This window comes from Galeopterus variegatus, unplaced genomic scaffold, assembly GCF_000696425.1.
Source record: "Galeopterus variegatus unplaced genomic scaffold, G_variegatus-3.0.2 Scaffold4895, whole genome shotgun sequence".
Classification (NCBI taxonomy): Eukaryota; Metazoa; Chordata; class Mammalia; order Dermoptera; family Cynocephalidae; genus Galeopterus; species Galeopterus variegatus.
The window spans coordinates 132,164-146,933 of NW_007731006.1; the positions used below are offsets into that span (position 1 = coordinate 132,164).

The following is a 14,770-nucleotide window of genomic DNA, read 5'->3' on the forward strand; positions in this document are numbered from 1 at the left end:
AAACTGATGGGGCCCTCACCAAGAGACAAAGAAAATGTGATCAAAACTCAATGTCACAAAATCACCAGAAAGTTGTAGCGAAGTCTGACAGCCCTCATACATGTGTTCTGTTAATTGCTTTGTGATTGAACATGGACCCTGTAGCCAGATGATTTGCTCAGGCAAGTTAACCTCTTTATGTCTCAATTTCTTTACCTGAGAAATGGGGATGATAATAGAACCTATCCAGTAGAATTGTGAAAGTGCTTAGAATGGCACCTGGCATACAGTAAGTACTCAAGAAATGTTATCATCACATACCTCACATAGCATTCTAAGGATTTAGTGTTTATTCTTTTATTTGACTTTACACTCTCCAAGTGCAGACTGCTTTATTCATTTTGTATTCCTCGTTTTTAGCACAAGGTCATAGTAATAAATATCTGTTGAATGAATGTCCTATTTCCTCTCAGTTTTTAATTAGTATCATAGACTTGGGGCTGGAAGAAGTCTTAGAAATTATATGTGTAAACTCATTTTATTAAAGAAGAAATTGTGATCTTGTGATAGCTGTGACCAACTACCCTGGCCTGGATGTCGGCAATTCCCTTTTCCACTTAAGAAATTTTGTTCATTAGGAACCTAAGAAAAACAAATTACTCCCCACTCCCCCAAACAAACAACAAACCCTAGGTTCGAAGGGGATGAGGCTCCAAGGCAAGTATTGCCATAGCACATGGCACAAAGTCCCTCTTCCTTACCCCTGCTATGCAGACCGTAATCCAGTGACTGTGCTGGCACCCCTGCTGGGCCTGAGTGTCCTCAGCTCCTCCATTCAGCAAAACTTTATTCATCTCCTATGCTATGGCAGGTGCTATGCTAGGTCCTGCAGACCTAATGATGACACAGATAAGGTATCTCTCAGTCCCATCTTGTTTCTTTGTTGTTGGAGGTGGCAGGTCCTTGGGGAGAGGTTATTGACCGTTAAGCAAGAACTGCCACCCTGGCTTTTGGGCTCTTCTACCCCCACTGAGCAGTCACATCCTTCATCATTTGCTCCAAATCATGGGAATCCCACCCATTCCCTAAACTTCCTTAGTCCTCAAACAGATGAATCTCCAACATCAGTAGAGAATTCTGGTTCTGCTGTTCACTGAGCTGAATCCGTTCATCTAGGCCACGTATCTGGGGTTAGACGTTAGAAGGGATGGATGTCAACCACTTTTTTATCCTGCTACTTCCCTCTGAGGCTCTCCTCCTCAGAAGCCAGTCTCACCAGGTTTCGACCTCTAGCCCAAAGAACTTATCCCATTATATTGGTAGAGCACAGATAACTGACAAATGGAGCCCATGAATTTGCAGGTCTTTCTGGGCTCCCAGGTCATCCACCCCACCTTTGTTCCTACATTAATGCATGCCACCTCCCCCTAGAGAAGAGATTTCCCAATCCTCACAATATCCTCATGTGGCACTGTCATACCCACTTCATGTATAAAGAAACCGAGGGTCAAAGGGTTGCCTTGCCTAAGGCCTCAAAGTTGTAGAGATTAGAGTTGAATCCTTGTCTGCCTCAAAAGCCTGTCCTCTTTATTCCTCAAGTTTTTGTGAAGAAATGTGCAGAATCTATTTCCAGGGCATAACACTTGCTCTAAACAAGATACTTTTAGAATTAAAATGTTGGAAAGAAAGCTAGCACATGCAGAGGCATGGCCACAGCTATAGAGAGCCAAGCCCAGCACAGAATCATCTCACTTTTGGTGTTCAACCAAACTTCCCCAATGCAGGAAAATGGCAAACTGGACAATGCCTCTACAAAATGTGAAGGTGGACTTTTTGTGCTGCGAAGGACAAGCTCCCTGAAACCCAGTTAAACAGACACGAAAAACTGCAGTGAGAGCCAGCAAAGCTTAGGAGAGAATGACTAGGCTTAAGCCATTTTCCCAAGCACAACCAAAAAATAATAACAAGTAAAACAATATTAACAATCTTTCATTCTCATTATAATTCCGCAAGGTAGCTCCCTCCCATTTTCAGGTAAGAAAACCACAGCACAGTAAGGGTAGGTAACTTATCTAGTCATACGGCTGCTATGCAGTAGGTTGGGATTTGAGCACAGGTCTGAATCCAAATCCCATTTTGCCACCTTACAGCTACATTTATTCTGCCTTCCATCAGCTGGTAGGACAAACTGACATCATGTAACTCCTGAGGGGCTATCACTGGAATTTCACAACATCTATGTAGTATTTTGGCCAAAAATGTTTAACTGCTTTTAATAATGAGGCAACAATCAGGCAGAAGCAGATTATAGGACATTCTACAACATGACTGGCTTGGACTCTTCAGCAATATGAACTGTGTATACTTTATGCCAAATTTTTTGAAGCATAACAGTATTGTTATGTAGGAAGAAAAAGTCCTTATTTGTAGACATCTGTTGAAGTGTTTGGGGTGAAACGTCACATCTGCAACTCAACTTCCAAATGGTTGAGAAAAAATGCTCATACATATACTAGGTATAAACAAATGTGGCAAACTATTAATTGGTTTGGATTTTCAAAATAAGTGATATAAGTTTTTTGTAAAACGCTGACTTTTAAATCTTTTATGGGCTGTTACAGCTACACATTAGACTGCAAAAATAAGTCCTACCTTTTAAAAAGGGAAGGGAAGGAAAAAGCTAGAGACCCCATTCTGTTAGGGTAGAAGCCTCACCCATCCAAGTCAAGCTGTGGAAGGATCCTCTTAATTACCATCTACTCTCTTTAGGTAGAGCCAGAATCCAACAAGCTAAAAGATGTACCTACTTTCTCCAGCACAGCAAAGGAGTCAATCCAATTTGACTAGTGGGTCTGTGTTTGAGGGTAAGATGGGACACAGAAACATGTGATAGGAGTAAGAAATTTATCATTCCCTGCACTGGCCAGCTGCTTCTCCCCACACCAAAAAAATGGTTAAGATAGACTGTGGTGTTATAACACCAAGGTCAAGGGTTCAGACCCCCACACCAGCCAGCTGCAAAAAAAAAAAGGTTAAGATGGTAAATTTTATACTATGTATATTTTATCACAATTTTTATGAAAGCAAAAAAAGTAGCCATAGATATGGCTATGACATAGACATGCAAATGAATGATTATAGCTACATTCCAATAAAACCTTGTTTATGGACACTAAATTCTGAGTTTCACTTAAATTTCATATGTCATGGAATATTTTTACTGATTTTTCAAACATTTAAAAATGTAAAGGGCCGGCCCGTGGCTCACTCGGGAGAGTGCGGTGCTGATAACACCAAGGCCACGGGTTCGGATCCCATATAGGGATGGCCGGTTCGCTCACTGGCTGAGCGTGGTGCTGACAACACCAAGCCAAGGGTTGAGATCCCCTTACTGGTCATCTTTTAAAAAAAAATAAAAATGTAAAAATAATTCTTAGCTTGTGGGCAGTACGAAAACAGATGGTTGTGTTATGACACCAAGGTCAAGGGTTAGGATCCCCTTACTGGCCAGCTGCCCCAAAAACAAACAAAACAAAAACAAAATATGTAGTGGGCTGGATTTGGCCCAGGGACCACAGTTTGCCTGCCCCATCTTAGAAATAAAAAAAATACATAATATGTGCAAGTTAAAAGGTAGGGCTTATTTTTGCAGTCTGAAGTGTAGCTATAACAACCTGTAAGAGATTTAAAAATCAGCATTTACAAAAAGCTTATCACAATATCCATGTTTCTAATAGTGCAGATGACTGACCTAGACTGACCAAAATTTAGAAATATGTGATATAACTGACTTTCATGTCAGATGATTTCCAGAGAATTAAAGCAATTCTCTCAGCATGTAAGAAGGCAACAAAACTATGAAACCAATGGCCCAATAGCATCTCATTTTTTGCTTCTCAATGCAAACACATAGAACAAACTTAATTTCAGTTCAAACTCATTTCCCTTTTATTAAAGTCCAAGCTACCATTACATGGTTTGGTACTCAATAAAAGAAAACTTGTTCAAATAAGGTAATATGCTCTCCCCGGTATTTCCAGGTGACTTTAAAATCAAGTAGTCATAGCAATAAATCCATCTGTAAGAGAACACACAGAGTTAGCCAGAAAAGAATAAAGGTAGAAATCTTATTAAAAATAAACTTTAGAGCAAAAATCCAGAGAAATCACTGTCTCTCTATAGCCTTTGCTGCTCTTAATCCTGCCTACAGACAACTCACAAGGGAGTAGCTTTGTGATTTTTTCATCATTTATACCACTGGTAATTACTGGGGTAGTCTTTTCCAAACAGAAAAGTATTTGGTAGTTGCCTTAAAAGAAAAAAAAAAATTTTTAAATATGTTACTGCAGCTAGAATATATCCTATGTTACAAAGATCTTCTGAACCCCTTGGAATAATACTTGGTAAAATTAAAATTAAGCCTAAGAGTTTAAACAACCTCTCAAGAGTTCAGTAAAGAATAAACCACAGACAAGAGCTTCAAAAATATAACTAGGAGGGCTGGCCCGTTAGCTCAGTTGATTAGAGCGTGGTGCTGACAACATCAAGGTCCAGGATTTGATCCCTGTACTGGCCAGCTGCAACAAAACAAAATAAAACAACAAAAAATATAACTAGGAAATCCTCTATTCTGAACCCCTAGTTTTCTCCAGGTACTCACAAAAATCTTTAATAACACACAAGAAAACTTTTCCATGCATTATAAAAAATGAGCTATCTGGTGCCGGCCCGTGGCTTACTTGGGAGAGTGTGGTGCTGATAACACCAAAGCCATGGGTTCGGATTCCTATATAGGGATGGCCGGAGCATGGTGCTGACAACACCAAGTCAAGGGTTAAGATCCCCTTACTGGTCACCTTTTTAAAATAAAAAATAAAAAAGAGCTATCTGACTTCAGGGAGGTTGTGCTGGTGAGGGGTGAGCGACAAGTCAAGGGTTAAGATCCCCTTACTGGTCACCTTTTTTAAATAAAAAATAAAAAAGAGCTATCTGACTTCAGGGAGGTTGTGCTGGTGAGGGGTGAGCGAAGGTAAAATGAAAAGACCACTGCTTTAAAGCAAGCTTTAAAAAGAGATCCCAAAAGTGGATTACAAGACCTTAGGCATTTTCTGCTTAGTTTGTCAGTAGGAAGACTGAATGTAGGGATCATTGAGTTCTGAGGGTTTTTGTTATTTTTTCCTGGCAGCTGGCCAATACAGGGACTGAGGTTTTTTTTATATGTGTTTCAATGGGTGTTGATGAACAATATCCTAACCAGGATCTTTGCTTCTTTATCTTCTAAGGGATCTAATATTAGCTCCTTCTACTCTTATTGAAACTTTTATGTTTTATAAGATACCAGATGCATGGCACCAGTAAGCCAGACTTCCAGGGCTCACATCAATGGCTGTGTGACCTTAGATAAGGTGAGTCAGACTCCTCATTAGTAAAACAGTAAAATGGGAATAATTATAACAATTTTAACTACCTCGCAGGACTGTTGAGGATTAAATGAGGTAATATTTACTTACAGAGCACTTAAAACAGCGCCTGGCACAGTAAGAGCTATATACACTATAAGTGTTTATTAAATTAAAAACAAAATGAGTTACTGCTTATAAATTTTCTGTCTTATAAAAATTCTAACTTGGATACACAAAAACAAAAGCATCAAATATAACCCTGCTGTTAAAAATAAAATATAGGGCCGGCCCGTGGCTCACTCGGTAGAGTGCGGTGCTGATAACACCAAGGCCACGGGTTCGGATCCCATATAGGGATGGCCGGTTTGCTCACTGGCTGAGCGTGGTGCTGACAACACCAAGCCAAGGGTTGAGATCCCCTTACCGGTCATCTTTTAAAAAAAAATAAAAAATAAAATAAAATAAAATATAAACAAATACATGTATGATGAGCACCTTGTATGCACTGGATTACTAATAGGTTGAGAGGATAAAGGACTGTAATTAAGGAAGGGCACACAGAAGGCTCCAACTCTACGTGAAACCAGTCATTTCTTCGGGGGAAAGGGGGCACAACCAAAACCAATGTGGTAAAATAATATCTAAAAATCTAGGTGCGGGTACATAGGTTCACTATATTATTCCATATAGTATTCTTTATGCTTTAAATATCTTATATACATATTTTTTAATTAAAGAGGTTTTTACTTGCCTTTATACCAGTAAGAGAACAATAACAACTAGAAACAACAACTTTAGCTCCTTAAATTTATCATCATTGGTACTTTCTAAATTTCCCCACCCGCCCCTCCCTGGATTCTTCTCCTGCCTTGTTCAGTGGTGTGTTGCTTACCCATGGGGATTTACACTTTGTCAAGGCCCAGTTCCTCTGGAGTGGAGATTCCCAGTTCATTTAAAGTTGGTCTAAGTTCCTGGATGACATAGGGGTAGATTTCCTTATGAGGTCCTGCTTTGTCCTGATGGCAAAGAGAATATTCATATTTAACTCTCTGAAAAGCCATATCTATTAACAAACTGAACTTAAGAAAGCTTTTCTTTTCTTTCTTTTTCCTTTTTTGCAGCTGGCCGGTCCAGGGATTTGAACCCTTGATGTTGGTGTTATCAGCACTACACTCTAGCCAAGTGAGTTAACTGGCCAGCCTGAGTCATCTAGTTTTTTTTTTTTTTTTTGTCCTTTTTGAGACCGGCCACACCGCGCTCAGCCAGTGAGTGCTGTGAGCGCACCGGTCATCCCTATATAGGATCCGAACCTGCGGCGGGAGCGCTGCTGCGCTCCCAGCGCTGCACTCTCCCAAGTGCGCCACGGGCTCGGCCCAGTGGGTCATCTAGTTTTAAGTTAACACATGTGTTCAGTAAAGAGGACAACTTAAATAGGCACTGTTCAAGGTAGGTTTTTAAGATACCTTGAGAATAAGTAAGACAATTAGACTAAATCCAGAAAAACCATTTAAAAGCCTGGAATTACTGGAAAAGAAGGTGGTGATGACAGAATTTTGTGAAGGTAATTAAACATGCCCAGCAGACAACAGGAATAATTAAGTTAACACATGAAAAGTTTTTTAATTTGCCTCCAATTTGAGACCCTAACTGAATTAACTACCAGTGCCGAATGGATTGATAGCCTACAGAACCCTTAATTATCTTACCTATTAAAGATAATGTAATGTCACACTTTACCCCTGACAGATCTTGAATTTCTTTCTTACAGACCATGTCTTTTCATGGAGTTGCACTTAGAGAATACATATGTCCAGGGCAAGAGAGTTTTGACAAATATACACTATAACATATAATTATACCTGTAATTACATCTGTATTGTCACAAGGTTCCTGAAGGGCAAATATTAAAAAGTCAAATGAACTAAGAAGGTGCTGAGCTACTATTCTTTTTTTTGGGTGGCTGGCCAGTACGAGGAACTGAACCACTGACCTTGGTGTTACCAGGCCACACTCTAACTGAGCTAACTGACTAGTCTAAGCTGCTATTCTTCTGTCTTCACCAAATTCTAGGTTTCTTATGATATTATGATATATAAACATGTAGGTTTTCATCCATGGTTCCTGGCTCCTCAAGGCAGGACACTAATCTTCCCCTATCTCTGTCTTGGAGCTGGCCATAATGAAATTCAGGAACTGGCCAGTTAGCTCAGCTCGTTAGTGCATGGTGTTATAACACCAAGGTCAAGGGTTTGGATCCCTGGACCAGCCAGCCACAGAAAAGGAAGAAAAAAAAAAAGGAAATTCAGAAGGGGTCCTGTCCTATACCCAGAAGCAAGGAATGCTGCACAGAGAGGCCAAGAAGAATCTGAATAAACAGCCCTTGCTGGGTTTCCCCACTCAGTCTATTAGTATTAGATCACACGATTTTTGTTCAATCACATTTCTACATGGTTTGTTCATATTTCAATTGTGCCTACGTAATGAAACTTCCATAAAACCCCAAAAGGACAGGATTCGGAAAGCTTCCAGATAGCTGAACATATGCAGGTTCCTAGAGGGTGGCATGCCCGGGAAGGGCACAGAAGCTCCCCACCCCTTCTTCCATACCTTACCCTATGCATTTCTTCATCTGTATCTTTTGCAACATCCTTTATAATACGTAAAATATTTCGTTGAGTTCCGTGAGCCACTTTAGCAAATTAATCTAACCCTAGGAGAGGATCATAGGAACCCTGATTTATAGTTGGTTGGTCAGAAGCACAGGTAAAACAACCTAGGGCCTGAGATTGGCATCAGAAGTGAGGGGCAGTCTTGTGGGACTAAGACCTCCACCTGTGGGATCTAACGCTATAGCAGTGTCAAAATTGAATTGGAGGACACCCGGTTGATATCTTCTGCAGAACTGATTGGGGAGAAATGCTTACTGATGGGGAGAAATCCCCACACATTTGGTGTCAGCAGCGTGTTGTGGGAGAGTATAGAAGAAGCACTTTGATAATCTGGTTTCTCTTCATATTGTATAAAACTTTCACCTGTTACTAAATATTTCTGCGGACAGCAACAACTCTGAGCCTTAAACCAATTTTTTGAGGCCTTGTGTGTAGCAGGGCTACATTAAAAAAAAAAAAAAGCACTTTGGCTTGTTTATTCATATATACTAGTTTTGATAAATACTCGCCATAACATATAATTATATCTGTATTGTCCCAAGGTTCCCCAGAGGCAAATATAAGTCAAATGAATTAAGAAAGTGCCAAACTATTCTCCTGCCTTCAACAAATTCTAAGTCTCCTTAACTGTATTTTTCAAAATTAAAATTCTTAGAAAGGGCCGGCCTGTGGCTCACTCGGGAGAGTGTGGTGCTGATAACACCAAGGCCACGGGTTCGGATCCCATATAGGGATGGCTGGTTGCTCACTGGCTGAGCGTGGTGCTGACAACACCAAGTCAAGGGTTAAGATCCCCTTACCGGTCATCTTTAAAAAAAAAAAAAAAAAAAAATTCTTAGAAAAAATAAAAGCAAAGAAAATAAATAATTAATAAATTAAATTAAATTAAAATTCTTATTTTAAATGTAGTGTATTATTCTGTATGTTCATTACAGAAAAAAACAGAAGCTATAACCAAACAAGAGTGAGGGAAATTAGTATATACCTTCCTACATTTTCATTTATCTATCTGTATTTTAAAAAATAAGCAGAGTTCACACCACAAAAACTGTTTCATAATGTTCTCCAGTTAATATGACAGAAATAGCGCTGGCTTTGGCAGCACATACATTAAAATTGGAACGATACAGAGAAGATTAGCCTGGTCCCTACACGAGGATGACAAATTCATGAAGCGTTCCATATTTTTATAAGTCCTACATTTGGTCCTTCAATGGTCCTACCTTTCTAGTCATGGTGAATGTATTTTGTGTACTATCTTCATGTAATAAAATTAACTTCCAAAAACAAATAGAACAAAAATTACACAAATATGTTTAATGTCAAACACATTTCTACAATACTATAGTTGTGTAGTAATAACCAGTTCTGGGAGCACTTAAGGAGCCACTAATAATATTTAATTTCATATTACAAATAGCAAAATGGCAAAAACTCTTTGTAGATAAACCTTTGTACACCCTTAATTATTTCCTTAAGATAAATTCTCAGGCTGGCCAGTTAGATCACTTGGGAGAGTATGGTGCTGGAAATACCAAGGTCAAGGGTTCAGATCCCCATACTGGCCAGCAGCCAAAAAAAAACAATTCTCGGGCCGGCCCATGGCTCGCTCGGGAGAGTGTGGTGCTGACAACACCAGGTCAAGGGTTAAGATCCCCTTACCGGTCATCTTTAAAAAAAAAAAAAAAACAATTCTCAAATGGAACTGCTGAACAAAAGGTTATCATCCACAATTTTTCCTTTTTTTTTTTGTCTTTTTTCGTGACCGGCAACGGATCGCAACCCTCAGTGTCGCGCCGTACCGGACCGGGACCAGCAACGGAATCGCAACCCTCGGTGTTGCGCCCGCACCTCGCTCAGCCAGTGAGCGGCCGGTCTGTATGTGGGATCCAAACCCTCGGCGGGAGCGAAGCGGCGCACTGTAGCAGTGCGCCACCGGGCCGGCCCAATCATCCACAATTTTAAGGCCTTGGATAAATGTTGCCAAACTGTCTTCTAGAAAGATTGTAACTGCAATGTATATTCCCTCAACTTATATAAGAACTAATTTAGGTTTTTTAACATATTCAAAAACACAGAATATGCTGATACCTGATCAATGACCCACCGGCTTCCAGTACAATTTTAGTATTGTAATTTCACTGACCTTAACAACCTCTAGGATGCGAACTGCACTAGCAAAATCATTTAATCGTCTGCATGCCCGCAAAGCAGCATCAATAATTTTGGGTTCTGGAACCAGATCATAGCCAACAAGCGTGTTCATCCCTGTCAAATTAAAAAGAGGGGCCATGTCAACCAGGAATATTCTCATTTAAACTACAATTTAGTTTAAATCAGATACTACAATCGGCATCTGTATCTATATCTATCTATATATGTATTTTTTAAAGACAGGGTCTCACTGTGTTACCCTGGCTGCAGTGCAGTAGCTACTCACGGACGCCATCCTGTACTGATCAGCATAGGAGTTCTGACCCAATCTGGGCTGATTCACCCCTCCTTACACAACTTGGTGGTCCCTTGCCCCTGGGAGGTCACCATACTGATGCCAGACTTAGTATGGACACTTGATTCGCATAGCACACTACAGCCCAGAATTCCTGGGCTCAAGTGATCCCCCTTGCCCCAGCCTCCCAAGTAGCTGGGACTACAAGTACAAGCCATCATGTCCAGCTAGTTATCTATATTTTTAATGAATCACAAACGTGGGATGTTACCTGTTTGGGCCTCTATTATCTATAAAATCAGAGAATGTATTTTTAACAAATTCTAGATGATAAGATCACAGTGGATCTTACAGTCAATTAGTGAAAAGAAAGAACTACACAACACCATGAAGACTGAAGGGAAAAAACCCAAGTATTTCCTTAAATGTTAACACTACTTTCAAAATAATGGGCTGCTTTCTATTCAATAAAGAGAGTCATTTTAAACTAGTATCTTTAACCCTTTGTACAATGTACTTATTTCGGATGCTTTAAAACAGATCTGATTTAGGGGCCAGCCTGTGGCTCACTCAGGAGAGTGTGGTGCTGATAACACCAAGGCCATGGGTTTGGATCCTATATAGGGATGGCCGGTTTGCTCACTGGCTGAGCGTGGTGCTGACAGCACCAAGCCAAGGGTTAAGATCCCCTTACTGGTCATCTTAAAAAAAAAAATCCTGAAGGACAGTTAATGAAGCCCAAATGAGGACATAAGGAGATATGATAGAGAAACGTTAGTGCACAGACTCATAAAAATTCAACTAGAAAATGATTTGGCATGATTACTTTTGTATCTACACAAAATGACAAATCATAAAATTTAAGATTCTTAATGCAAACGTAGAATTACTGTTGTTTTCATTACTTCTACTCAAGATTATTCAGTAAGAATTTCCCTGGTTGTAGCAAAATGGAGTCATTATATTCCTGCAGAGAAATTTAAAGCACTTAGGTTTCTTGCTTTTATTATTTTAAAATATTCAAACATGGGGCTTGCTGGTTGGCTCAGTTTGTTAAAGCATGGTGCTGATAACACCAAGGTCCAGGGTTCAATCCATGTACCGGCCAGCTGCCAAAAAATAAAAAAACATTTAAATAAACAACATCAACAAATATAATGCTAGAATACAGTCATAGAGACTGAATTCTTGGTCCGAGATAAATTACCCTACACTTAAAATTAGTGACTAGTTTCATTAACGATACTTGTTAAATGTCAACCTGCAAATTTAGGAAAAACAAGTTCTAGCTTACTTAGACTGGACACTTATTCAGGGCAAGACAATTCATAACTGAGTATTAAAAAAACCCCAAACCATTACCCAGAGGGAAGGAGAACCAAATGACTGCTTGTGTAAATTACCTGAAAGGTACAAACATGTTAACTCTTGCTCACCTAGCCCTATCACTATAGCAGTGGTTTTCAATCAGGAGTGATTTTGGGCAATGTCTGGAGACATTTTTGGTTGTCACAACTGTGTTTGTGTGTATGTGTATGTATCTAGAGGGCAGAGGCCAAGGATGGTGCTAAACATCCTGTAATGCAAAAGAAAGCCCCTTACAACAAAGAATTATATGGCCCAAAATGTCAATAGTGCCTGCTTTAAATTCCTGCTTTATGGAAAACACTACAGAAGCTTTAAACTTCCCTAACTGCAAGTTGCATTATGGTAACCAGTTTACATAATGTGTGTTTTCAAAATAGTTGCTTGCAACAAAGTAGTGGAAATAGTTCATATTTATACACCAAAATAGAAAAATATGTCTATGTTCCAATTACCTTTACGCAATTCCCAGGCATCTATATCTGGCTTGTTGAAGTATGTCACCCAGCGAGCATCAAACTCCTCATCTGTCTCATTTGACCCATGAGAATAGCAGCGAAATGACTGGACAGCTACAATGAAGAAAAAGCAATAACTTCATTGTACAAAAATTGTACTTGATATATCTTGTTCAATGCATTAAGTTTTGTTTTCTCTCTTTTTTTTTTAAGTTTTTTTGATTTTTAATGCATTAAGTTTTGAATCAACTATATGCATAGTGGCAGAAAAAATATTCAGCAGGTCAAATGAAATAAATCTCATGTATTGATATAGAAAGATATCTTTAAAATTTTCTACCAAAGAAACGCAAATAGAACAAAAAATATTATATAGGTATGTTTATGCTTCCCTCTCTGACCCATGTTGTAATACTAGTTTTTTTTGTTTTTTTTTTGTCCTTTTTTGTGACCGGTAAGGGGATCGCAACCGGTAAGGGGATCGCAACCCTTGGCGTGGTGTCACCCGCACCGCGCTCAGCCAGTGAGTGCACCGGCCATCCCCATATAGGATCCGAACCGCAGCGGGAGCGCCGCCGCGCTCTCAAGCGCTGCACTCTCCCAAGTGCGCCACGGGGCCGGCCCTTGTAAAACTGGTTTGAAATTAACAGTGGTTCCCTTTTGTTTGTTTGCTTTTTAAATGGTTAACAGTGGTTATCTTTGGGAGAGAAAAACTTTCTTTTTTTGTGCTGCTGGCCAGTACAGTAGTCCAAACCAGTGATCTTAGTGTTATATGGCTGTGTTCTAACCAACTGAGCAAACAAGCCAGCCATTCCTTCCTTTCCATACTTTCATATTGTTTAAATTTTTACATTTTTAATTCCTAATTCAAAATGTCCATTATATTTCTTAAGCAAAAAAAAATTTTTTTTGGCAGCTGGCCAGTGTGGGCATCTGAACCCCCTGACCTTGCTGTGAGCAGCACTGTGCTCTAACTGAGTAAGCTAACCACCAGCTCCTGAAGCAAATTTATAACATATTTTACTGCTGGCTGATTGGCTCACTTGGTTAGAGCATGGTGCTGATAACATTTTTTGATACTTTTAAAAAACCTCATGCTCTCCATTATATTCTAAAATAAATTACATATCCTGACAAAGCAATGGTAATTTTAGAAATTGTTTTATCAAACTACATTCCCCTACCTGAAGATTTTGATAAATCCCCTATGGAGAAACATGCCCTTTGATCTATACCCAATGCAAAAAAAAAATACTGCTTTAAAAGATTTCTAAGAAGGGAGATTTTTAATATAACATTGCTAAGAAAACAGGACACACAACCATTTTCATGTTTTTTCTTGCCATGAGCATTCTGCTCCCAATCAATATACCCTTTACAGTGTAGTATGAAATGCCTTTCCATTTTTTCTTTCTGCTTGTCAAATGGACACCGAATTGGGAGTCAGAAGATCTGGATTCCTTTTTTTTTTTTTAAAAGATGACCGGTAAGGGAATCTCAACCCTTGGCTTGGTGTTGTCAGCACCACGCTCAGCCAGTGAGCAAACCGGCCATCCCTATATAGGATCCGAACCCGTGGCCTTGGTGTTATCAGCACCGCACTCTCCCAAGTGAGCCACGGGCCAGCCCAATCTGGATTCCTTCTAAACAGTTTCTGTAACAGGTGGGGGCATAGGAGGCAGGAAATTTTATCTTTGGGTCTTAGGATGCAGTACAGTCTAGTGATCAAACACCTCTGGGCTCTTCACTCTCCCGTTATTTGATCCTGAGAAAATTAACTCAAATTTCATTTTCCTAATCTGTAAAATGAGGATACTACCACTTTAGTAGATTAAATTTGAAAGCAGGTCACACTCTGCACAGGATTTAGCACCTGGTAGTTACTCAATAAATGGTAGCTATAAAGTAACTGTTGTCTAAAAATGTCTTAATTAGGGGCTGGCTGGTTAGCTCAGTTGGTTGGTTAGAACTTGGTGCTGTAGGGGCCGGCCCATGGCTCACTTGGGAGGGTGGTGTTGATAACACCAAGGCCATGGGTTCAGATCTCTATATAGGAATGGCCAGTTAGCTCACTTGGGAGAGCCTGGTGCTGAAAACACCAAATCAAGGGTTAAGATCCCCTTACCAGTCATCTTAAAAAAAAAAAAAAAAAATTTGGTGTTGTAACACCAAGGTCAAGGGTTCAGATCCCCATACTGGCCAGCCACCAAAATAAATAAATAAATAAATATATATATAAATGAAAATGTATTAAGTAATCTCCTAATTATGGAAAACATACTTTATAGAAATAAAACATACTTTGGATCACATTTTCTATTGTCTGTTTTAGACAAACTTGGTATAATCTCTAGTTTGTTTTTTTTAAAGCCTTCTTTTTTTTTTTTTGTCTTTTGTCTTTTTCCGTGTCCGGCAACGGATCGCAACCCTCAGTGTTGCCCCCGTACC

General features: G+C 39.6%; 1 protein-coding gene across 1 annotated transcript in view; it reads right to left on the minus strand.

Moving 5' to 3' along the window:
- Positions 1–3,903: 3,903 nt before the first annotated feature.
- The window catches only part of LOC103603975 (cytochrome c oxidase subunit 5A, mitochondrial), a 19,195-nt gene continuing 8,328 nt past the window's right edge, over positions 3,904–14,770 (minus strand). Inside the window, exons 2-5 of the mRNA XM_008588558.1 lie at positions 12,320–12,436; positions 10,197–10,318; positions 6,274–6,397; positions 3,904–4,057 (exon numbers count right to left, since the gene is read on the minus strand). Coding sequence (XP_008586780.1) covers positions 6,284–6,397; positions 10,197–10,318; positions 12,320–12,436 — 353 coding nt within the window. The 3' untranslated portion in view covers positions 3,904–4,057; positions 6,274–6,283. The remainder of the gene's footprint in view (positions 4,058–6,273; positions 6,398–10,196; positions 10,319–12,319; positions 12,437–14,770) is intronic.